This window comes from Ciona intestinalis, unplaced genomic scaffold, assembly GCF_000224145.3.
Source record: "Ciona intestinalis unplaced genomic scaffold, KH HT000184.2, whole genome shotgun sequence".
Taxonomy (NCBI): domain Eukaryota; kingdom Metazoa; phylum Chordata; class Ascidiacea; order Phlebobranchia; family Cionidae; genus Ciona; species Ciona intestinalis.
The window spans coordinates 51,048-76,233 of NW_004190506.2; the positions used below are offsets into that span (position 1 = coordinate 51,048).

General features: G+C 36.0%; 5 protein-coding genes and 1 long non-coding RNA gene across 7 annotated transcripts in view; 2 read left to right on the forward strand and 4 right to left on the reverse strand.

The window, feature by feature from the left end:
- LOC100181229 overlaps positions 1-995 on the reverse strand; it is a 23,131-nt gene extending 22,136 nt beyond the window's left edge. For both annotated transcript variants that reach the window (XM_026839305.1, XM_002127499.3), the window contains exons 1-2: positions 756-995; positions 235-392 (exon numbers count right to left, since the gene is read on the reverse strand). In XM_026839305.1, coding sequence (XP_026695106.1) covers positions 235-392; positions 756-846 — 249 coding nt within the window. In that variant the 5' untranslated portion in view covers positions 847-995. The remainder of the gene's footprint in view (positions 1-234; positions 393-755) is intronic.
- A 177-nt stretch (positions 996-1,172) lies between these two features.
- Positions 1,173-7,803, reverse strand: LOC100187479 (kelch-like protein 12). Its single transcript, XM_018816407.2, has 13 exons — positions 7,635-7,803; positions 7,201-7,321; positions 6,472-6,625; positions 5,786-6,003; positions 5,264-5,413; positions 4,924-5,032; positions 4,617-4,705; positions 4,092-4,296; positions 3,603-3,761; positions 2,731-2,793; positions 2,262-2,381; positions 1,812-1,962; positions 1,173-1,452 (listed from the first exon to the last, which is right to left on the reverse strand). The coding sequence occupies exons 1-13, from the start codon at positions 7,694-7,696 to the stop codon at positions 1,335-1,337; spliced, it is 1,719 nt and encodes a 572-aa protein (XP_018671952.1). The 5' UTR covers positions 7,697-7,803; the 3' UTR covers positions 1,173-1,334.
- Positions 2,325-7,207, forward strand: LOC104266712. Its single transcript, XR_003397041.1, has 3 exons — positions 2,325-2,463; positions 5,807-5,943; positions 6,655-7,207. It is a non-coding gene; the product is annotated as an uncharacterized LOC104266712 (long non-coding RNA).
- A 508-nt stretch (positions 7,804-8,311) lies between the features above and the next one.
- LOC100181181 (melanization protease 1) lies at positions 8,312-14,049 on the reverse strand. Its single transcript, XM_002122426.5, has 12 exons — positions 13,937-14,049; positions 13,475-13,642; positions 12,756-12,891; positions 11,971-12,104; positions 11,551-11,688; positions 11,084-11,218; positions 10,565-10,710; positions 10,048-10,148; positions 9,729-9,846; positions 9,404-9,515; positions 8,857-9,047; positions 8,312-8,586 (listed from the first exon to the last, which is right to left on the reverse strand). The coding sequence occupies exons 1-12, from the start codon at positions 14,004-14,006 to the stop codon at positions 8,362-8,364; spliced, it is 1,674 nt and encodes a 557-aa protein (XP_002122462.1). The 5' UTR covers positions 14,007-14,049; the 3' UTR covers positions 8,312-8,361.
- A 259-nt stretch (positions 14,050-14,308) lies between these two features.
- Positions 14,309-20,504, reverse strand: nemo-like (Nemo-Like kinase). The gene is given in 9 exon segments (NM_001078300.1): positions 14,309-15,512; positions 16,026-16,230; positions 17,188-17,406; positions 17,738-17,864; positions 18,362-18,530; positions 18,767-18,873; positions 19,286-19,338; positions 19,744-19,873; positions 20,229-20,504. Coding segments are annotated over 9 exon segments (1,212 nt in total). The 5' UTR covers positions 20,285-20,504; the 3' UTR covers positions 14,309-15,366.
- Positions 20,505-20,960: 456 nt separating this feature from the next.
- LOC100179589 (CD2 antigen cytoplasmic tail-binding protein 2) lies at positions 20,961-25,186 on the forward strand. Its single transcript, XM_002127766.4, has 10 exons — positions 20,961-21,173; positions 21,429-21,482; positions 21,617-21,695; positions 21,966-22,129; positions 22,545-22,637; positions 22,902-23,058; positions 23,451-23,596; positions 23,902-24,049; positions 24,213-24,295; positions 24,597-25,186. The coding sequence occupies exons 1-10, from the start codon at positions 21,087-21,089 to the stop codon at positions 24,705-24,707; spliced, it is 1,122 nt and encodes a 373-aa protein (XP_002127802.1). The 5' UTR covers positions 20,961-21,086; the 3' UTR covers positions 24,708-25,186.

The window sequence follows — 25,186 nt, forward strand, 5'->3', positions numbered from 1 at the left end:
CAATTGCCGTTAAGTGTCTTGCCCAAAGACACATACGCCCACGATGGTAGCAGCGTATTAACTCTTAACAGCAACAAAGGTGGGCAACTAAAAAAACACTTTTCGATATTCATTCATGATTAAGTTAAATTTAGGTATATTATGTCATACACTTCGTGCCAGCTTCCGAATTACCTTGTATGTTATTTTTTATTTTTTCGATTTTTTTAAAATAGTAAGTAGTAAGTACCGTACCTTGGAAATACTTTCTTTATTGTTTTTTACACCAAGTTTTGTGGAAAGACCATCAGCACGCATACCCCGTAACACAATGTCTTCAAACATTTCATTTTGTTCAATGCACAACGATTGTGAAGTGTAATTCCTTGCGCCTTTGACCTCTAGTTTGCTTCCTATTTTGCACATGTTAATTAGTTATAACCTTTTAGGTTATTTAAAACATCTTTAGTAAAATACCCAATTTGCTACAAACTACTTACATTCGATATTTTTTTTTTGGGGGGGGGGTTATATGCGGTTTTACCTAAAATTTGTGGTGGTAGTGAGAATTATTCTTTACAGTATTTCTTAAGCTAACCACTAACCCCTAACTATCAAGTTGTATAACCACTAACCTCCAACTACTAACCCCTATCAATCACTTCGGATTTTCTACTACTGCCAAATTTGCTTTTTACACACATATAAAATTATATGATAAGGTTGAAGTTGGGTAATCACGGTAACTGTAGAATGGAATCAACGTTAAACATTACCTGAAGCATCAAGCCTCGTCCCTCTCGGCATTTGACTTGCAAATTTTTGCTGCGAGCAATTCCATCTTTTAGCTTCGTCTTTTCCCTCCATATTATTTTATATTCAGATTATTGCAATCAAAGAGTAGTGCAATGAATAACAAAGTCTTAATATTTATATATGGCGACGAATTTTTAAACTGAACTGCGCTGGTAAACTACTTGCTAACTCATTCAGTAAACGAATTGAATTTTTAGGCAGGGGAATCCCACTATGCAATACTAAAAGACTATAGAAATTCTTAGCAAGATAATTTCTATTTCTCTGCGCAAAAATGACCTAAGACGTTTTTCTGCATAGCTATAACAAGTGACATAGCCTACATCCACACAAGCATCTTTAAAAACCACTGAATTTCAAGTAAGTAACCACTACTCTTCAGAATAAATATATTTTATTTGGCAGATTAAAAATAAATTTAAAGGCACCATTGCCCAAAAACATAATTTCACTTGTCACAAAAACTCAAACCTTCTTTAACAACGATACTTTCATGTCATAATAAATAATCATATTTTTGTAAATAAATAAATATGCATTTAACTTGGCACCAACATAATATGCCCTATTCCATGGAACAACTTTTTTCCAACCTCTCGTATGGTCATCCATCTATCATTCAAAGCATCATATATTGTCAACTGACCAGGGCTTGAACTGAAAACAATATAGATTTCAACTTATAAAAATAAATTAAGCAAATACTTATTAAGTGACTATTAGTCTATTAATGCAATGGAATATTGCCTTTACTGAGAAAAATATGCTCTATGTTTTGGGTATATACCACACTACAGCATGCATAAATCATTTTTGTTCAACGTTTTGACAAAAACCTGCTCAAAACAAAACATAATTTGTGGTCACTGGTCATGTCATTTTGCAAACCAGATTTTGTGTGCATTAGTAGAGCCCAAATCCCTATCAAAGCCCCTTTACAATTTTGTTACAGAAATGAACTGTCACGGTTATTAAAATATATGTACCACACCTGCAATTTATCACATATCTTATACCTGCAATAAATTACAATGTGATCCCCAACACAACAAATTGATGCTCTACCAAACTGGCGAGGCACTTTACTTGTGAACAATGTCCACACTCCACTTTCAATCTTCATACATTCACATGAGTTCAGTTCAGTCTTATCGTCCCCAATTCCGCCTATACAAAAACATTGGCTGTAACAAATTATATTTTATATGGGTGAGGTCTTTGTCGAGGACCCTAGATATTTAGACCAGATTACCAACTGCTCAGCAAGAAAAACAAATGAAAAAGTTGTATTTCTGGTCATTACAAGAATTTTATTGAACCATTGTTTTTGTCTGCGATCTGTTTATGTTTAAAATAAAAATGACCACAGTATTTTTAACCTATTTTAGTGGATTATACTATATTCTCATAAACTGGATGTATTAAATAATTCAAATTTTACTAGCACCATATGAAAGATATCTTACCACAAACAAATATTTTATCATCCCATACAGCAGCCCCAAATGAAGCCCTTGATTGCACCATATGATTGCCAAGATGCATAACTTTCCTGGTTTTCTTGTATATTTCAACATCAGAGCAGGCTATAACAAAAAGAAGTACCAGTAGAAAAAGATGCCAAATTTTCAATTAAGTCTAATGGGCTATCCACCATAAATAAATCAGGTAAAACTTATTATTGAGTATTCATACAAATAGATATTTAATATAGGTTACAATTTACCTAAAAACATCAATGTTGACCCTTATATTGCTTCTATAATTAATTGTGTACACATATATACTAGCAATGCCACCACTTTTTAAAGAACTGTCTCTACTAATCTCCATTAAAAAATGGTGTAAAAATGCCCAATACAAAATATACAGTAACTGAAAAACCTACTACATTAAAGGCATATTCAGCAACATAATGTATATTTCAAGACATACCTTTGCTTTGGTTTAATGTCGTTCCTTCTACTTGTTTAAAACCACCCAATATGTAAGCTGTGTCTGCATTATAAAAACTGTCTGTTTATACTGAGACACAAATGTATAAATTAAGCATTAATAGCATGAAAATTAGGGTCTTCAATAAAAGCTTTTCATTTTATCCTTTATTTTTTTAATAAATGAATGTAATTTATTTATCCTCGGGTTGGAAGCAACTAGAGTCGTTATAAAACAGGTGTTCTCTTACAAGTTCCCACTTACGAAACTTTGTGTCTTTTACTAGTTAAATTTGTACTTTGGTTACTGTTTTGTAGACTTATGACATGTAATACTTTAAAAAGGACTTTATAATACACATACAATGTGTTAGAGTAGAACATGGTTGAGATAATGAAAGCACTCACTTATTCACTGAATGCCAAAACCCTTGGGTTTAATTTATCAGTTAGACACATTCACACACATTCAGTCACATGAAAGCATATTTGGTTGCTATAATGTTAAGTAGAGACTGCTTTAACTCTCATGGGAGTCTGTCTTTATGACTGAGTGATCATAGTTGTATACAGGATACACACATCTGTGCTTTGGCATTTCAAGTGTAACGGTTGGAACCCTCTGTTGAATTTGGTCAATTATCAATGGCAGGATATTTAAAGCAAACAGCCACGCACCAATTTTACAAATTAATTGTTTCCTCCACTTAAATACCTTTACCAAAACTTGTTTTTATTTCTTTTATTCTATCCAAAAAAGTGAAATTTTCATTAAATGCAAAAAAGGAAAATACACTAAGTTTTTATACCAGATGAGCCGCTAAAATATTAGTCACAATATGCCTGGTAGCAAAAGTAACAGAATATTCTTACCTTTATAAGACACAGCCACAGCATTGGTGCGAAATATAATGGCAACATTGGCATAGGTCCATGTATTGAGTGAAGGTGTGAACATAGATATGTAGTTGGCAAAGAAAACTCTGTTGCCGTGTTGTTTGTAACGTACACCGCCAAACACAAATAAGTCTCCTGGGAATTAAAAACTTTTAGTTGGTTTTAAACTTTTGACCTAGCAACTAAATCCAGGAACTCGTTAATCCATTCATCCACGTCTCTAATTAAAAAACAAACTATTTAGACCTAACACCATTTTTATCTAAATACAATAACCATGTTACTTATTTATCCTCACATGGTGGGGCAAAGACAACTGTTATAACACAGGTGTTTTGTTCCATATATGTGCCACTTTATGAGTTACTACATATGTTGGTGATATGAAACACATGATATACAAACGTTTCTACTCAGCGCTTAAAGTCTGTATCCATTAAATTAGTCGCACAATCCACAAATCACCTTCAATAAAAGTGGCAGCAGATCCTGCAAGATAACATTGTGCTGGCGCCATGTCTTTCCAGCTACGACCGTCGAAGTGTTTTCCTGAAGTAGTTGGGTAAGAGCAGTTGTTGCTGTTTAGGTTTGGACGATCAAAGCCACCAAAACTACACAAGTGCCCGTCCTGTAAACCCACCACCACATCTGTACCACCCCTGCCTAATAACTGTTAAAACAACTGCAATTTAAATTTAAGTGTGTTACTTATGTAGGGTATATAAGAAATTTAGGATCCTGGTGCTACAAAAATGTAGCGGAAAAAATTAAGTCGAATCATTCGGTTTGACTTAATTGATTTTGGTCTGTTACATTTTGCACCAGATCCAAAGATCCTTTCTGTATTTTATTATCAGTTTAGCAACAGAGCTTTTAGGAACAATATGCCCAGTGTGCCAGTTTGCCAAACAGCAACAGAGGTAAAGTGCTTCCAAGTACACTTTCATAATATGATGAACATATGCTTCCCACATACTAATATACACTAACCTTCATTGAAGACCATTTACATTCATCATCAGCCATTTCCACTTTGCCCATCAACTCAGTACTGGACGGAACAAAAACAATGTTTCCAGCTACAAAGATGAAGAGGAAAGACTTTAATAAAAGATTATAACTTAGTTAAACTTATATTTTGTTTATACACTTCAGGCTCGCTTACAAGTTTTTAGTCTTTTTTCTGTTCAGACAGACTAGTGTTCGAACATGGTAACTTTTGGTTACTATGATGAAACCTAACATCCTAATCACAGTTGCCGTCAGTTGAAAAATAGGCGAAGATATTTCTACATACTTGGTAAAGTTCCTCTGTATTTCTGAGCAATGAAAGGAGATGGATCAACATGGAAATACAAAGCGGAATCTATTGCATCTCTACATACTGAAGAAACTCTCACGAGTTCCTATGAAACAAACATTTCAAGAAGGTTAGGACAAAGAACAAAAGGAAGGAAATTTTAATAATTCATGAACAGAAAAGCATCAGTTGTTAAAACATGCAATGAATAAAAAGCGTGGTAAAGAGTATGAAATAAAAATTTTAATTACTTGACCAGGACCTCCCCCACAAAGAATAGATAGGCTGTGGGCTGTGGTTATAAAACGTGGCTGTTGCACCCAAGAAAACAACTAACTTGGTTCAAAATTTCCTTAAAGATATATTCCGCATCCAGTAATTGCAAGCGAACGTGCTGAAACATTCTTTGGAAGGAATCTGTTCGTGCGTCAAGATCATACTCTGTCCATCGCATTAATGACTCGAACACAACTGTCTCAGATTCCACCTGAAGTTTAATTAAACCCAAGAATAATTATCACCAAGTATATGGTTGTCTAAGTTGTCAGCCATTCATTAAAATGTTTTTTAAATCGTAAAAAAAACACTAAAAAAGTTTGATACGTGATAACTCATAGGCGGTATGAGATATATAAAACAGAACACTTGTGTTATAACAACTGTCGTTGCATCATTAAACGAGCTAAATTAGTTACATTTATTCTTCCTATTTAGTCTTATTGCTGTTGGGATTCGTGTTAAGTTTGTTTTAATATTTAAACTGAATTGTTTTAAAATAAAGACAGTTCTGTCATATATATAGAATGTTACGTTTGTATTGAAACTGACAAAAAAAACATATTTTTGCTTTTAAACTCACAATTAAATCTTCTGATTTCAGAATTTTTTCAAAGTCCTCAAGTTTTATCTCACAGAAGTTGTCTTGCACACAAACGGTATCAAAATTTTCAAGGCAACATTCTTCTGCCTTCTTCATGAGATTTTCCAACGAATAAAGTCGACCAAGGTTGTGGAAATGTAAGCAGTTCTCACCAGATATTTCATCGAATAAATATTCAATTATAAGATTGAGAAGATCTGAGGAAAATAAAATACCAGTTTTATTTTTAAATTTTATTATGGCTGTAAGAATCCATTAGTATCTGTTTTTTTTTAAATTTACTTTAAAAAAATTTAAACTATATTATGCAATATAAATTATAAATTATTCAAATTAGGTTGTGGAAGATGAATACCTGTTTTATTTGAAATTGTCATTACGATTCTAGCTTAATTTTTGTCAATTTCATTATTGTATGGTTATGGCTTGGAGTTTTTTATAGTTTTTTTTCTATATCTGCCAACAACATGAATAAAGGAATGTAACTTTTTTAGCCTTGCGAGACAGGGTAATGACAGCCACATTCATAAAAATGCATTGAACAGTTTATGCAATGTAATCCATGGGACCCATTAAACCCTAGAGGTTAAATAAATGAAAATGTTCTGAAAAGTTTTAAAATTTAATATGCCATTAATTCCAAACTTATTAAACAAAATTCACACCTTGTATTTGCATAAGAGAAGCAGTGTGTAAAACTGCTTGTACATTTTCCACAGACAACTCAATTGTATCGGTGTAAATAAAGTCAAGAACTTGTGCCATTGCTCTCTTGTTGATTCCTTTTATTTCAATGATTTTCTTAAACTGCTCGGACATCTGAGAATAAAAATAACATTATTGTTTAGGACTTCTATTGCATGCCTCGCTTTTGAACCTCAACTTTACAGAATAGAACATCTATTTTCATACTTTTCATACAGGTATGTGATTGACTTTCATTTTTTCTATATGACTAACAGTTTAGGGAACCCCTTAGATTAGTAAAAGAATATATCAATTTATCAAACAGTTTGATTTGACTTTTTCATTTCGGATCCAAAGATTATATACACTTGGTATTTTTTAGATTCTTGTATGGTTGCTAACAAGACATTAGTGACCATTAGGTTGGAGCAATTGCCCTGAAATGTTTTGCCCAACATTAAATACAGTTACTGCTCATATCTTTAAAATGACAGTCGTTATCATATGAACAGAAGGTCGCATTTGGAACTCACACGAGTTGTAGTTAAAGACCTTTAACTAATCTTTTAGCGGCTATTTTGTTAAAAAAGGGAGTCTATCTCCGAAACTTCGACCGTCATCCGGCAAGACTTCATAATGTAGTCTCGTGGTTTTCATGCCAGATGGGTTTACATTATGCCTGGTAGCAAAAGTGAGGGCTAAAATACCTTTGTTGAAAACATCTTGTTAAAATATTCGCTGCTGGCAGACAAGACACATCGGTGGGCGGGAAATTCTTGTCTTTCCACTAATATTGTGACATCACAGTGAAGCTTATTGCCTCTCTGCCTGGAATAATATTCCAAGTTGTAATATTTTACATGACTAAAAAAGGAACCTTTTTAGGCATCAGGTTAAAACCTTGTGTAAACGTCTTGAATTTTGGGGTAATATGGGATACCGCTAGCACATATTATTCTGTATTTCTTAGCCAGGTTTTAACAGTTAACACCGAGTAGTTAGAGTACAGTAAAATTCTGTAGATATTCTTTACTTAAGCCGATAAAAGAGAATAAAAACATGGTCTATCTTAGTCTATCTTATCTTACCCCAAGCTATTATACTACTTATTTAAACAAATTAGAACAATACTCCAACTTACATTTGTAGTGCTTGCATGGTGTTGTTGCAATGGTCGTAAACTCTTAACTTACTCACAGACATATTTTATATATAAGCTTAACTTTCTTCAACTACTACTTTGAATATGAATGTTAAAACGCCACAAGATAAACTGGTATCGTATCCGATTGCGACATGTCTGCACTGTGTCAAATGTGCTGTGAAGTCTGTTTATTTCGTTACACAAGGGAAAATCCCGATAGGGGAAAAAGGCAATTATGTCTAGCATGAAAAAGCTCGAGAGTGCACGATGCGGCAATTCATCGACAACGATTAAATACAATTTGTTTTATCGTCGCGTGGCGGAAAAACACAGTCGTTATAACATGGATAATGTTCTGTTTTATAAATCTAGTGCCAGGTTACTTCTGAGTACGTGCGTGCGGTTGTAGCTAAACTGTGTTTAATTTTGAAAGAATAAATAAATGAATGCAACTTATTTATCCTCGCGTGACTGAAAAACGGCTGACGTTATAACACGCGTGTTCTGTTTCATATTCCTCATGGCCGCTTACGAATTACCGCTTGTGCATATTATATCTTAGTTTTCGTATCAAAAATATGTATGGTTGGCTATTTAAACAACCCATAAGGGAACACAGCTGGAGCACTTACAGTTCTCTGTACATACACACATTTAAACCATAACTGCAAAACTACACGATTCGGAGTTTTATTTAAAGGGCCATTACAACGAGATTCAAGTTTTACTGCAGTGTGTTTTGTATTGAACAACTTCCTCTAAAGTCTCGAATCCTTTGTATTTCTCCTCGTGTGGTCTCTCGTATCCATGGTTCATATGCCAGGACTTTAGTGTATACACCAGGCCGACCAGAAGCCCCACAGTTAGCAGTACCGTAGGAAGTTATACCAGCAATGTACCACGAACATGTTGAACACCTTTGACACATTAAAGGTCCTCCGCTGTCGCCCTGCAACAAAACGCACACATATCATTTAACAAAACGTGTATTTACATCAAAATTCTTGCCGGGTGGCAGAATGAACGTCGGAGTGTGCTACTTTTGTTTTGTATGATATCAAAAAAAAATATAAAAAAGAATAAAAGCCGCTAAGTTTTTGTTTAGGAACAGACAAACCCAAAATTGTGACAGCCTCGACCCTTAAACCTGACATTCTCTGTCTCGGATTACCCAGGCAATTATAACTACAATACCACTCTACACAGTTATATAACCTACCGCACAAGTATCTGCACCCCCTCTTAACCGACCAGCGCATATCATCGTAGTTTCGTTCAGTTTATCAGCGTTTGGAATACGGAATGGGTCGCCAGGTGCTTGGTCATACGCATAGCGGCATACGTCCATGTTCAAATTACGAAGTCTCACTTGCTGTAGCGTATTGCTCGGACGTAAATCCGCTGGATCAGCTGTAGTAAAATAGTTATACATGTATAGCTAATTTACCTTTGCGTGGTGGTGTAAGGACAAGGTTATAACACAAGTGTTCTGTTTTCACTATCGGTTCTCTAAATTTGTGTTGACATATTAAAATTCAACTGCGTAAGGGCAAAGTAGTCGCAAATCTAAGGCTGGACTTTAGACGGAAACCCATCGAAACGTCGTTTCATGAGCTGCATGTCACTTCGTTTAAACCCAAATGCAACAAATTGACTGAGATTATATGCTCTGCATCTGCTTAAGTAATTTTGGAACACTTGTTTATGGAACGCCTCATGATTGTGCGTGTCACCCTTTACATATATTTGGCATACAATTAACTCACTTGCTCCCCACCCTGCAGCGAAACACTGCGTATCGTCCGGTGTCTCTTCGTTCCAGGGAAGACAGACCGGAGCAATGTTTGTCTCCGGGTTGAACTCGAATGGTTCCTTAAACTAAAAAAAATTCTGGGAATGAGAGATTCTAGGGTATGGGGTAACGAGCCAATTGTTATTTAAATATTTTTTAAATGACGAAGAGAATAAAATCAACAGTTGGTAAAACACGCTATGGATACAAGGTGTGTGAAAGAATGTCAGTTAAACAACGTGGCTGTTGCATCCAAATACATACGATTTACCAACGGCAATAATACGGTTATGTATTACCTCAAGCAATGAAATATCATTCTCCAACCAGCTAGAGAAGCCTTCGTGTTTGTAAACCTTATGCACGTATCTTGTCTGCGAAGCAATCGCAAGGATTTGCCGTGGACCGGTGAATGTTCTGTAACAGCGAAACAGTTTTATTTAAAGACCTTTTTCACTTCGCGCGGCGGAGCAACGGCAGTCGGTATAACACGGGTGTTCTTTTTTATACTCCTCGTGCCCACTCACGAGTTAACCTTTTTTCTGTATGGTTGACAGCTTGGACAATCTTTAAGGGAGTTTCAAGAAAAAACATTACAAAGTATTTTGGTTTACTTACAGAATACAATGAGTGGCAGTGATCGCCCAACGACTGTGAATTAAACTTGCTCCACACGAAGCAAACGATCCACCTCTCGGGTTTCCCAATCTTAATCTTAACTAGAATAGATTGCTAAAGTTATAAAGTCTGCAGTTAAAAATACTTGGTTCAACTTGTCTGTGCCAATTTGGTACTTTTGTGCCTTTAACTGAATGAATGTTTGTTTATTTATTTAATCTAGTGTTGCGTGCAATGATATAGACGTGATAACACATTCGGGTGATGGCAAAGCCCAGAAACCAGTATATACCCTTCGCTTTAGAGGCGGGAGCTCTTATTACTGGGTAACGAGCCAAATAAGTACGGACATGATACTTTGTACTTTGAGCTAAAAGAATCCATAAAAAAACATATAAATTAAACATTTCGACTAAAAAAATTGTCATTAAATATAATTGTCCTAAAAATATAATGTTTGAAAGCACCAAAGGCGTTACCAGCGCAAATATAATTTCGAACCATCGACTACACTTACCATCCACGGCCATGACCTTTTATCCGCTGCCACCCCTCCCACTATATCGTTGTCATTCCCGAAGAAACTACCGCAGTTTTCATTATCAGGTGTGCAACATTTTGTGTTGGTTCCATACCTTGGGAATGAACCGCGTGGACAACTCTCTGTGGAAAAACACAGTGTGGATTGCTTGGTCACTATAACGAAGTTCAAGAATGAATGAATGTAACCTTTTATACTCGCGTGGCGGTGCAACGAACGTTATTATAACACGTTATATTTTGTTTCATGCGTGTGTGTTCCACGTACATAAACCTTTGTGGGTGATTGCTTTATCTGTTCTTGTCTGCGGCTGACTATTAGAATAATCCAATACTGACCACCGGTTGGGGGACATAATTAAATGTTCTGATCAAGGACACACGCCCACAATGGTAGCAACATTAACCCGATATTATTTGGATATATGGCCACAGTGGGACCGGGCCAAGAACTGCAAAACAACAAACTATTTGTATCTATCCAACACCCCCTTACTTGGTGGGCAGTCCATATTCTTGCAGTCTTCATATTCCATCTGTGTCTTGATGCATATAAGCGGGTTATTCGGTGGGCAAACCCGTCTCCTATGCCGTGTACCCCAACCGCACGTACGGGAACATGAACTCCAATCTAATATGCAGTTTAATGTGAAGAAAGAAATTAACAAGCAGCGCCTAAATGACTTTGGGGTTTACATTCATTACTTTACTGAACCTACAGGCGATTGCCTGGGCCTTCAAAAAATGTAGGGCCGCCGGCTGGCCTGATAACGATAAGACCGGTCGCATCCTCTTCACTTTACGGTACTGCGCTGACGCCATTGTTAAAAGTGATATACTGTATGTAACTGTGTTATATCAACTGAATAAACAAGTAACATATGTAAAGACATACATACAACCTGCCCTCGTATGGTATACAAGATATAAGGACCCATGCCAATGTAATAAGTTTGTATTTACTTCTACATTCCTGTGTGTTGCATGGGACCTCCATGTTGGATGAGAGGCCGCATCTATCCTCTACATTGGAGCAATCCCGTTGTCTGTATTTGACACCACCGCCACAAGTTAAAGTGCATGGTGTCCAACTTGACCATTCTATGTAATTAAACAGTATCATATTGTGGTTGTATTATACTTAAAGCTTGGTTTTAACTGCAGGCTCATACTATCCTATAAACAGATACATAGTGTAAAAATACAGATATATTTTATAGATGTATATAGGTACGTTATAACCAGGGCTAGACTTAAACTTTATAGTTTAATGCACTAGAACTACGTTTCGAAAGCGTAAGCAGTTGGTGTGATACTTCAAAGTCCTAACTAGTTCAGTGTAAAACATACTTTACAATAAACATAAATGTAAGGATGGCTTACTAGTTTGACAAGAACATGTCCGATCGCACATTGAGCAAGTTTTGGGGCAGTAACGAGTCATTAGTGTTGGGGAAATCTGGCACCAAACTTTATACGTTTCGCAATCTGTTTCTGACATCTCATTATCGCAAGATCTGTATATATATAAACGAAAGAATTAATTGATTAAGCTTATTTTTTCTCGCTTTCTGGAGTAACGTCAGTCATTCTTTCTGAAGCATCTTATCTCAAACCCCTCGTACCAGCTTACAAGACACATATGTAACGGACATTATGGAATAGTTTAATTTAAACAGAGTCGTTAAAGTACACCCAAATCTCAAACAACCAATGAAACAAGTCTTGGCGTTGGGTTAATGGACCAACTCTGGTTTAAATCTTATGTTTTCGTCATGGACCTCACCCATATAAAATCTATAGTGTTGTGCTATTTTATGAACGTGCGCCGCCGTGGCATCAGTGGTTATTAGCGCGCCTGCCTATAACCCAGAGGTAATTGGTTCAAGGCTCGACGTTGCTACCATTGTGGGCGTATGTGTCCTTGGGCAAGACACTTAACAACAGTTGCTCCAACCCAGTGGTCACTAATGGGTTGTCCAAGTTATCAGCCACGCATAAAAAAAAATCAAAAATAATAATCACCCACAAAGTAACATACATGGTAACTGGTAAGTTGGCAAAAGGTGTTAAATCCGTGCGATAACAACTGTCGTTTTCCGGCCACGCGAGGATAAAGTAAGTTACATTCTTACATTCATTTATCATAATGGTATTACCACACTTACTTGCATTCAACCCAGCAAGCTTCTATCTTCTCCGTTTCCCCAATACAACCTACGTCATCGCATGTTCTTGTCATTGTTTGGTTCCCCCAACCACAAGTAGCATTGCAATCGTCCACAGCTTCCCATGGTGACCATTCTTAAAGGGGATTTATTATTGTATTATAGCTATATTGTAATTTCGTTCCTATGGACTCTATATAGTAGGCTTGGCATAAGATGGTTGATGTTTTCAATATATTTTTTGTCCCTTTTGGTAGATAAATATAGAAAATTCAAAGAAACAAAAACTACATCCTCACGACTCCCATAGACCGTATTATTTGTTTAAAACATGGTCAGGATATTAGGAGAATCTTTGCTACAGGTGTCCCGCCTTCCCCCACCCCACTGTACTATAATTAAACTGTAATGTCGATCATATTGTTGCTATATAGTAGATTTAGGGTAACATGTTACATGTTGTCATTCTACTATTTACAAAATTAGATGAACTTTTCCTCGCAACTTTAAAAGAACGTTTTAACTAATAAATACACGACTGGAAAATATGGAATATTACGTGCCAACCGCAGACATCCTTTCCGAAAGCCCATATACTAGTGTTTATCTACCCGTAAGCATGCTCCATAGTTGCCCCCTTGCACATTGCGCAACAGTTGATCTGTGTTATAAACCGCCAAACACAACTTTATAGTTTTCTACATTAACATCCACACTACCTGGACAAGGCTGTTCATTCAAACAATCCTCTTGTTGGAAATCTTCGCAACCATCGCAAGTATAGTCGCACTCTCCAGCGCCCTCGCATGGCCTGAGTCTCTCCCGAATCCCGACACCACAGTCGTTGGAGCATTCAGACCATTCTTGCCATTCTCCCCAATACGAATCTAAAATAAACCAATATTTTATTTAAATATAGCACATTGCGGTAATACGATACATGTTTTCATACTCTTTTATCTTTTAATTTGGTAGTAAACAGAGAATATTTACAGAGTTATATAACCGTACCCTCACACGTCCCTAAAACAGCGTTGTTAATTGTTCAAAGCACACTTAAACGTCCTGTTGCAGTTTGCTATAATTTCAGTTTTTTTGCATAATGAGGCAATTGCATGAGTTATAACATGAACTACTGTAACCAGAACTCTTAATGATAAAGTATGAAACCGCTTACATACCTACGTTATCTTGTGCTGATACTATACAGCAGATAAAGCACAAAACCAGACACACCTTAATTCGATACATTTCTCCAAGCAAATGGCAACACCGTCCAGTCAAACGCAGTAGCAAGATAACGTATTTTTTCTGCTGTTGTTGTTTTCGCGCGGGTACGTCTGTAAATCAAGGGGATTATTATTATCCACTCGCTGGTACTGTCCCTCCAACTCAGTAATTCCCGAGAGGTTAGAAGTTGTTTTACCTTGGATTACATGGCTAAGTCGTGTATAGGTAGATGAGAACTTGTATTTTTGTCTTTGGCACTTGTCAAATGGAGTTTGGCTGTCATTGGCTTGTTCTAATGCAAAGTTATAATGCTACAGAGCAAACAGGTTGGATCTCTTTTAATACAAATAATCACAATGGTACAAATGAAAAGATAAAAAACACAAAAGTGATTTGATGAAAAAAAGCGGCGACAAAACACGGTACGGGATGCGATCAGATGTTGTAGTTTCACGTGTGGTAATTGCGGTCTGTACAGGTATTTTAATAAAACTTAAAACACAATAAAAAATCAGACGAATGTGCACAGAACAGCAAATCGCTGCAGGCGAAGATAGTTGTAATTCTAAAAGACTGATATGCTTGCCAGTCAATTAGGTGGGGCAGCAGTGTATTAATAGCACTGTACGTTAAGTTCAATATGAAAACAAACCCATATGAACCAGCAATAAGGTGATCAATACGTAATGATTAGCGTGCTTTGGTAAAAACAGTGTCTGGTACCAACGTCGCTTCATTTACGCCGATAGGTAAGTAATGTATCGCCGATTACAAGGTGATACGAAGGGATTATACGACAGGTAATATGAATTAAAACACACGCATAAAACGACAGCAAATAAAACAGTAAAACGACGATCACACATCGAAAGTTCAATAGGAAATGTGTATTCGGTACAAAGACTTGGCCGCTCTACTAAATCGCAATTAAAACACAGTCGTTATACAAAGGTAGCAATATGCCGGTGGCATGGCTTACTTAGGGAGTACCGACAAGGTAAGACCTCATGCACGCGGTCAGTGACATGCTGGGCAGCGTGCAAAGGGAAAAGGTAAAAACATTGCAACATTAGTGGGCTTATAAGCAGTAGACAATCTCTAGCAGCAGTGCGTGTTTGGTTAATGCACCGTGTGTTCAATTGCCTATGCTGTTAACTATAGGCACACGACAGAGAACATGTATGTACAACTACAGCACCGAAAATCACCCGCGAAATACACACGTAAAAAGACGAAACTGAAAAAAATGTTAAGGTTACAATTTTTATAACTCATATTACGTATTAATTGTATGCTATTTTGAGCAAATAACATTTTGATGTGTATCTCTTCCTGGTCAGTCAAGCTTACATAGGCCTCAGTAAAACAGCAGTGTTGCACATTACGGCATTTTCGTAGAGGTTGGCACAGGATGGGAATGTGCAACGGTAGAAGCAACAAATCTTGGAAACACTGCGCTGTTTGGATTAATACGAAGTGGAGCCTTCCGTCCGCATGGCTGGCTGTTGATGAAGTCTGTCACCGCATCTGTGTGGAGTAACAACTAATATGCAAAACATAAACCAATACGAAGCCATTCCCGTTTGTATAGTAGTGTGGGGGAAGATGGGACAGTTTACGCACCTAATATCCAACTATCTTGATCATGTTTTAAACAATTAACAATGATTTATGGGAGTCGTGGGGCTACGGTTTTATAGTATTCTGATTATTCTTTGTTTACTACCACATAGGACAAAAAAATAGAATAAATAGGTATCCCATCTTCCCCCACCCTACTATATACCCAATAAAACCACTCTGTAACGACTGCGTTAGTCACTTATGTAAAACAGGGCGATTTGTTTGGTTAAAAAATGTTGTTTTTTTTTTCTAAATATTTATTTAACTAAGCCACCCGCCCATATACAATAGAATAAGATGCATATGTATAGCGAATATACATTATTTACATCGATACTTCTAACTAATCAGCATCGTTTTGTTGTGTTGTTTTACGACAAGACGTCACAAACCCATAAACTACGTAACAATGCTTACTTCTGACGTCATCTACAGTTCTCAGCTCGTCTTCATAGGAATCATCAAACACAGAATCCGGTACAGGCTCAAAATCATGATCTGCCGCGTGTCTTATACCCTCCGCTGTTATACAACAACAGCGACATAAACTTGTGTGGTAGCGTAGCCTGCCTTCACGGAGGTAGATATGACGTAATGCTTCAGCGCAAGAAACGCGTTTGTTCTGTAACAATAGATTGTTAAATAACAATGATTGCGTCATTGTAATACGTAGGACCTCCTAGGTTGTAGGTTCGACCTAATTGCTAATTTGAATTGCCCATTTTCTTATTATTGTATATGGATGAGATTATCCTGCGAGGTACCTCAGAAAACCGGAATTTAGGGCCAGTTGGTTTGTTTACCCGATCGCTTTGTTTTTCGTTACATATGATAGTAGGATGGGGCAAGATAGGATACCTTTCATTCTATTTTCTCGTTGCATTTGGTAATAAACAAAGAACATTCAAATAATTATAAACCCATATTCTCACGACTCTTATATACCGTTGTTAATTGTTTAAATCACGGTCAGGATATTTAGATAATACGTGCTAAAGGCGTACCATCTTCTCCCACCCTATTATACTGCAATTATACTTGAAGAAGCAACCGCTGTAAAGTTGGTACCAAACTGCATGATTTGTTGTTGTATCTTAATCTAAAATCTAAATACCACTACAGTAATTATGTGGCCCGCCCAGTGCACGTTCAAAATGTTACAAGCGCTGACTAAAATACATTTAAACACGCGAACGTCACGTTAAAGACGATTTAAGACGCGAACGTCATGTTTCGTGGCATTCCTAGCAGTTAATAGCATGAATATTTTAGGCGCGCTTAAATTAACTGAGTTACTCATTTTTTATTACATGGTGATAAGCCCAACGACGTACACGTAATGGGTCTGGAATTTAATTAATTATTACGAAATATATACTATTGCTTTAACCCAGTGGTCGCTAATGGGTTTTCAAAATTATCAGTCATACATAAAAAAATAAATATTCACCCACAAAGTAACATAATTGGCAACTCGTAAGCGCACAAGACGTGTGGAACAGAACACTCGTGTTATAACGACTGTCTTTTCCAGCCACGCGAGGATAAAGCAAGTTACATCCATTCACACTCAACATACCGGGTCCCATACAAGAAGTCTGGATATCAGATGAGCTGCTTCGTGCGTCATGTTAGGGGCAAGGTGGTAGAAGGTACTAGGTGCGGCTGGCATGCGAGACACGGACTGATACAGCTGTGCTCTCGCCTCCATGTCCCTTGCAGGGTTGCCACTACGTTGAGAGAATTGCTGAGTGGAGCTGATGTTTGAATCCATTAGTAGATTGTATATCATGTCGATCTGTTAGGAGAGTAACGATATAACATTACACAAAAATTGTCAGCTATATATAAAAACAAAACAATTACAGTTTTTTACATGTCGACCTGTATAAGGGTATAACCAAAAATAAAATTGTCAGCACTTTATAAAACAAAAAAAAAAGAAACGCCAAAAACACGTAACATTCGTGGTAATTCGTAAGCTGGCACGAGGTGTACAAACACCGTGTTATAACGACTTGCGTCTTTTTGTTTGCCGGTCACGCGAGGATAAAATAAGTTACATTTATTTAAAACGGGAATCAGCCATGAAACTGGACACTACAGAAACTATGTGCATTTGTATTTACCTGGGTGACTGGACTGTTGGCTTGGAATAAAATACGTCTTGAAAGAAGTTCAGCAAAAATACAACCAATGCTCCAAATGTCGACTGCGGTCCCGTAATGTCGGGCTCCTAGTAACAATTCTGGGGCTCTGTGGTGAAAGGTTTAGTATTATAATACATCAACACCCATTTCTGTATAGATCTGCAGATCCAAAACTTTATTTAAAATTTTGCCCGATTTGTTCATACTCATAAAAGTAATAAATTTTATGTTATTAAACACATAATGTATGTAGGATTAGCTCTTTAATTTCGACCTTTGATATTTAAACTGCTGAATACCAGACCTTGGTGATTAAGAAATTGCAAGCACACCCGAAAAATACATTTATACCAAACACAAATCTAATTTAAGTTCCTAAAAAACGGGACTGCTGATATGCATTGTGTATTACTTGTTTGGTATTCTAATTTATATGGGTGAGGTGCTTGTCAAGAACTTGGGATTTAGGCCAGATTTTGCCCATCACCCCAACAAACACCCAGGAAGCTTTAAGTAGGTCATTCATACAACCAATGCAGCTCCACCCTGGACTTCGCCCACAACACAATAGTGTGGTATGCAACTATGCATTGTGTGACATACCTGTAGTATTGCGTAACCACTTCTTGGGTCATGTATTTTGATTCATCTGGTTCTTCCAACCTTGCTAAACCAAAGTCACAAATCTTCAAACGACAATCACTGTTTATCAAAAGGTTGCCCGGTTTTATATCTCGATGGAGGATTCGCGCCCCATGTAAATATTTTACACCTGGTAAAACAAAAACAGGAATGCATTTGGTAACTTTTTAAATAACAAAAAAAACTTTTTTGTAAATTAAAAAAACTTTATTTTAAAAAATTTGTAAAAAAATTGTCAATTATTTGTAAATGTTTATCATAAATTAAAAAAAAATATATAGTTTTATATAAATATTTTTTTAAAAATTTGAAAAATGGACTTATGCCATTCTATTAGCTAGGCCAGACATTAAACTATCGCCTCACCTCGTAAAATTTGGTATAGAAAAAGTCTGATGTGGTCAGCCGACAAGGATTGTTGGGAAACAATGATCTTGTGAAGGTCTGTGTGCATCAGTTGTGTGATGACGTACCTTGTTATTGTTACAAGTTAAAGAGAACGCAATAAAAATGAAGGCTTTATTTAATAGGATGAGTGCTCCTCTAGCCGAAAATCTGGCAGTAAAATGGTTCTATTTTTATTAAATATCTGTATGTATAGCTTTACTGTAGCCTCACACAGTTGTAAAATGCATTGCCAAGACCATTGTTCGAGGTATCATCCCATATATGTTTGTTGGTGCATTGGTTAATTGTTTCTTCGAAAGTTTAACTTATTTTCTATTTCTCTTCTACTCTATGTGGGTGAGGCCTGCAGCGTGGCATGCCATGGGTCCAGGGGGTTAGTCCGAAATTGGCCTATTTTCCCCGGGGCATTTTATTTTCTATATATATTCTTGTATTTGTACTGCCCCTATTATTATAAGGTTAAACAACAAAGGATACATCTCTTCATATGGGCTGTCAACAGGGGGAAGGACATCAACTGCTGATAGAACCTGAACACACAAAAAAAAAACAGGTTGAAAACCTCAAATGCAATATAATGAAAAAGGAAAGATAAGTAATAAAAGTATATAGAGTATGTATATTTATACAAAACGTTTTGCTTGGCAGCAACATTATGTAACACAGACTGGGTATTTTACTCCAGCCTTTCAGGATTTTTTATTGATGATTATAGTTATTCTATATGGGTCCTAGTCGTCCTACGATAAGTACACTGAGGAACTTGGGATGAAAGTCAGAGTGCTGTCGCTTTTAAACATGCTTTACCAAACAACAGTCATTACAAATCCAAATAAAGGTGTAAGAACTTGCATAGAAAAACCTTTGTAAACCATGTTAAATGTACCATATACTACAAACATATATACATAAAACTTTTGTTTTGTAGTATTTACATTTTCATGGTTAAAATAACACAGCATCTTCAACTCTCTCAGCACCCTCTTAGCGGACATAATGTTGTGAAAAACATTTGGCATTTTCTTCAAAGCAACTTGTTTTCCATCTCTTGGGTCTTTAACTGCCCTGTGATTGGGGAATGGTTCAACAAAAAAGCAATTGGTAATTTTATTTACTTATTTTGAGTAATGAACAGCTACACAAACTATATATTTTTCTAAATTACCCCTTTCTTACGTTTTCTTAACGGGGGGAATGGTCCAATTGAAATATAATAGTGTATTTATTTATTTGTGATAGTTTGACAAACTTTGTGCACAACAAATTGGTTTTCAAAGCATATTTTATTAAAGAGCGACTACTCCTGCCTGCGTCTCTGAATATCTGCCACTGTTATTCTTCAGGTATAACGAGACACAAATAAAAGAAATAGAAGAATTTTTAAAGCCAAAAATATCAAAACAAACAAAATAAAGCTTACCACACAACTCCAAATGCTCCATATCCAATGGGCTTATCTGGTTCAGCAATCTCCATTATGGATAAATTATGTTGCCAGCAATTGATGTGTTCTTTAAAGAAATTCTGTTGGACCTGTTTAGACTTCTTAGTCCCAGATGCCCTGTCACAAGCCTCGAGTGTCTTCTTGTTATTGCCAATACATATTTGCAAGGTTAATCTGCTTATCCATTTCCATTTAATTCCAGAAACGCACCATGTTTATTTTAATTAGATATCACCACGCATTAAACGTTTATCTCTCTGCCAAAAAGAAAAACACATCAAATTTATAAGTTATATGGTTTTGGTATAAGTCCACTGTCCAGAACAGACACAGTTATTATCATACGTGTTTATAATATATACGTAACTTAAAACATCGCATCAGTTAAGTAAATTAAGTTTAAGCTCAGCTTCTATCCACCCTATACACAACGCTACACTCAACACACACAGCTGTACGATCTCGGTTACGCGAAAGGTCAGGAAAAACCTCAAGGAGATATAAACAAAGAAACGCTTTTATCGATCACTTTAATAAATTTCGAATCGTATATTCTGAATATGCAATTTTTAAGTAAAACTACAGGTCTGATACACAAATATTGTTTTTATTTGGATTGCAAATGTACAGCAATACAATGCATAATAATTAGAATTTGCGATGATTATAAGATGTCTATGTTTTCTTAACGCATGAATGATCACTTAGCACTTCGAAAAATAAATTTTCCGAATTTTTTGAAAATCTCGTTATATGTTAAAAATTCCGATTTTTCTCTTATAAATTTGTATCTGTATAGCACCTCTTCGATAGTTTCAGAATATACCACTTAATATGTCAAAAAGAGTGAGGTTCGACGAAAATGCAGGCTCGTCCGGATCTGTTAAAGTCAGAAGACAAGACGTTGCCTCGACGTCTAAGGTTCGTTTTGTAATTTTCTTTTTGAGCCCCTGACTGTAGTGTTGATATTGACTGCAGTATAGTAATGGTGTGCAATAGCAGTTATGCTGTACACCTTACAATTACTTTGTATATATTGTACGCTTTGTATATTAAGCGTTGTATGCGTTTGCAGATGCAGCAGTCCAATCAAGTCTATACAGTTTTAATTTTTAAAGCTTGTAATTAGGTAGCGACACTAATACAGTAACATTATTCAGTATTTTGTATTTATAGGACACGAATGTCAACGAAGAGTTAAAGGCTTCAACCCCTGGATCAAGATTTAAGGTAACATACTGTTCAGTAGCACAGCCTGTTGTTCACCATATGTTGGTGCAACAGCCATGCTTATTAACTGGCACCCTATCCAACACCTTTTTATCAATTTTATGTTTTAACATATTTCCATTTTACATTGAAAGGAAGACCACAGCCTTGACAGTGATGAGGAAGAAGAAGAAAAAGTTGAATACGAGAAACTAACGGAGGAAGATATTGAAGGTGGAGTGGTATCAAATATTTTAATACAAAATCATATAACTCCTAACTAATAACCCCTATTTTTTTAACCTAACACTTCCCACCAGCCTAATTTGTAATGTTCTGAAGGATTCTTTACTAGTACAAAGTTTTTTTTCAGTCTAAAACAGGGAAAGGGGATTTATTTTTCCAAAAAATTATGTTTTGGGTTGCGAATATTTGAACCCCACCCGGCAGCGCTACTAACCACGTATGTAACTAAAAGTATTATAACCTTTCAACATCGAACAGGAGCTGAGGATGACATTGAAGAAGATGAAGAAGTTGGAGGAGCAAGGATTACTCCCTTCAACCTTAAGGAGGAAATGGAGGAAGGTGACTTCGACACACAAGGACATTATCATTTCAAGAAGGAAAAAGAAATCAGGGATAACTGGTTGGATAACATTGACTGGGTTAGTTAATGATAAGTTGGTTTTAACATTTTTCCCAATTTTTTGGTTATTTTTTTTATGAATTTTGGAATTTAATTATAACCTGTTGCCTCTCAAACTTTTAAGTCCATTCTTTCAACATCTTATAAGTTAAACGACATATATATATTCTTTTTATTCTGAGCCTATTTTCCGAAGTTCTTGATATTTAATGGTAGTTTAGCAACGCACCTAAGCCTGTAGTGTTCAATGGTTGCGATTAAGAAAAGCTGATCAGTGATCATCCACAAAGTAACATACGTGGTAAACTGGTAAGCTGGCACGAGGTATATGAAACAGATTACCCGTGCTATAACGACTTCAGTTTCCCGGCCACACAGATATTAAGCAAGTTGCATTCATTCATTCATTCAAATAAAGTTCAACTTATGTTTAGGTTAAAGTAAAGAAAAAGCCTTCACAACCTGAACCAACTAACGAGGATAGCAGCGATAGTGAAAATGACGCATCAGAGTTCAGTGAACTCAAGGTTTGGATTTATCTGAACATTTTCTAGTTTAGGTAACACAGAAAACACATTTCTTGGTTGGTTTTACTTGCTGCCCATATGTAGGACACATAATTTAAATCTAAATAATCTAGTCCAGTGCTTTGCAGTCAGCTTTCTTTTTCTTTCATTGGTGGGCAACTACAGTCATTATAACACCATACATGTCTGTGTTTTTCATATACAGTATAAATTAGTAAAATTTACATAATTAACCTCCTAAATTAAACCCTTCCATCCCCACAGCTGATTGAAGGCATAGTTAGTTTGCTTGAGAAAGGTGAAACAGTAAGCAAAGGTCTCCGTAGACTTGGGGGCAAAAATAATTCAAACAAAAAAAATAAATCTCGCTCTTGGAAAAGAGAGAAGGTTTATGATATGGAAGTGGAAGAGCCAACCGAAGGTATTTATTATTTTGTTGCTGGGATATTTATGCTTTGTAATAGGGTTTGGTAAAATCCCTATTATTTTGGGGCCACAGGGCAGTTTATTGAAGATTTTGGTGCATTAAGTGCAATTGGCCAATGCTTTTGACCAGGGTTCGGCAATATGCTCTTGTTTCTGTGATTTTGATGCCAAAAGTTCGCACTATTTTAGTTATACTTGAGCTTTTTAATTGGGCTTAAAGGTAAAACTGTAATGCTTACCCAAAAAGTGGGTTTCTGCAACCCACAAAGTACGTGTAAACATTTCTTTTGCACATTTCTAAAGTTTGCAAAAAATTTTTAGCTCATAGTGATTTCCAAGATTTCAGGTCTAAAGTCTGTCATTTTAATGTTCAACCCAAATTTATAGGGAACGAAGATAAATCTGATGAGAATGAAAAGTTGCGAAACAAGAAGTTTCTCGAACTAACTGAACTAGTTGACCAGATGACTGGAGCCGGACATTATGATATTTATTCCGATACTTTTGAAAAACTGCAGTTTAGGCTAAACTCGGTAAGCATGTTGTGTTTATACGTTAGCACGTTAGCACTAGCCTATTATTGCAAGATATTGTAATTTTTCGTGGTATTTGTAACTTTTTACTTCTTATTTTCAAAACAAACTCAGCTTATTTCCATGACAGGATTAAATTAAAGCTGACTGGAAAATTTGTGTTTCATTTACCTAAGTAACTTGTTCCTCAAATGCAAAGAAGTGTACAAACTTTATTGATATTTAATTATTTTTCTTTCCACACAGTTTTTCCAAAATACAAAGAAAAACTTAAGAACTTTATTAGTATTTGTCTTCCCACACAGTTGCGTGTTTCTGATAAAGTAAGCAAGGAGGTTCCCCCCGCACCAACAGCAGAAGATGAACTTGATATATTTGCCGATGATATTGATGAAAAGGAAGGGAAAAAGAAGACGAAAAACGGGAAAAAGAGCAAAGAAATCACCACAGAAGGTTGGCAATGTTGTGCTGAACTTATATTTAAAAATAATTAGGTTTAAAAATTTAAAAAAATTGTATAAATTTAAAAAAAATTAAAAACATTTTTTTAGTATAAAACTTTAATTAAACAAGTTTTTTTGATTTAACGTAAAAAATGTTTTGCTTTGGTTTACAGCCGATACCTCAGTAAAGTGGGAGTATAAATGGTCTGAATCAACTACGGAACTTTTTGGGCCGTTTTCCTCACAAAATATGGAGGTATGTATATTCATGTATAACATAGATTTTCTGACAACATTTTTATTTCTAATTTGTTTGAAATTTATTTCTATTTTGAGAAACAAGTTGTCCAAGGATTGTAAATTTTACTATCCCTGCTTCCACTGCATTTAAAATACTTTTTCTGACTACACCAATTAACCCAACATTTTTTTGTAACTTGCTTTATCCTCGTCTGTTCGGAAAACGACAAACACGGGTGTTCTGTTTCATACAGCTTGTGCCAACTTACGAGTTACCACATATGTTACTGATATGCACTCTTTATACTTTGGTACAGGAATGGAAATCCAAAGGATTTTTCAACGATGAGGTTCGTGTCCGAAGAGTTGATAAACCTAATGCTCCATTTTACTCCGCTAAGAGAGTGGAGTTTGATCTGTATGACTGATGCCTTTATCTTGTAGTCTATATTTCTGCATACCTGAGGTGTTATGCCACTTGAAGCAAGCTTTCATGATGGGTAACGGGCCAAATCTGGCCTAAATCCCAAGTCCTCAGGACCTTACCCATAAAGAACAGAAGCAAGCTCCATTTGTTTTCTTCTACCTTAGATGACTCTTCTCATCACTGCTATTGAAGAAGTTTCAAATCTGTACAACTATCTTTGTAAGAAAATCAACATCAATCAGAAATAGGTGGTTCATTTCGGTCTGCCACAATATTTAATGGTTTACAGTACAATATCAGTTTAACAGGGTTAAAAACAGATATAAGACGGGTGTACAGCTCGCAATGGTTTTTAATCTCAACTGTATTGAAGGTTAATCAGAGCAGAAGGTTCCAGTTTATGTAGAGTAGATTCTCTGACTGTTTTCTTACTTATTTTGTTCTTGTGATACTTGGGGACAATGAACGAATAACGCTTTT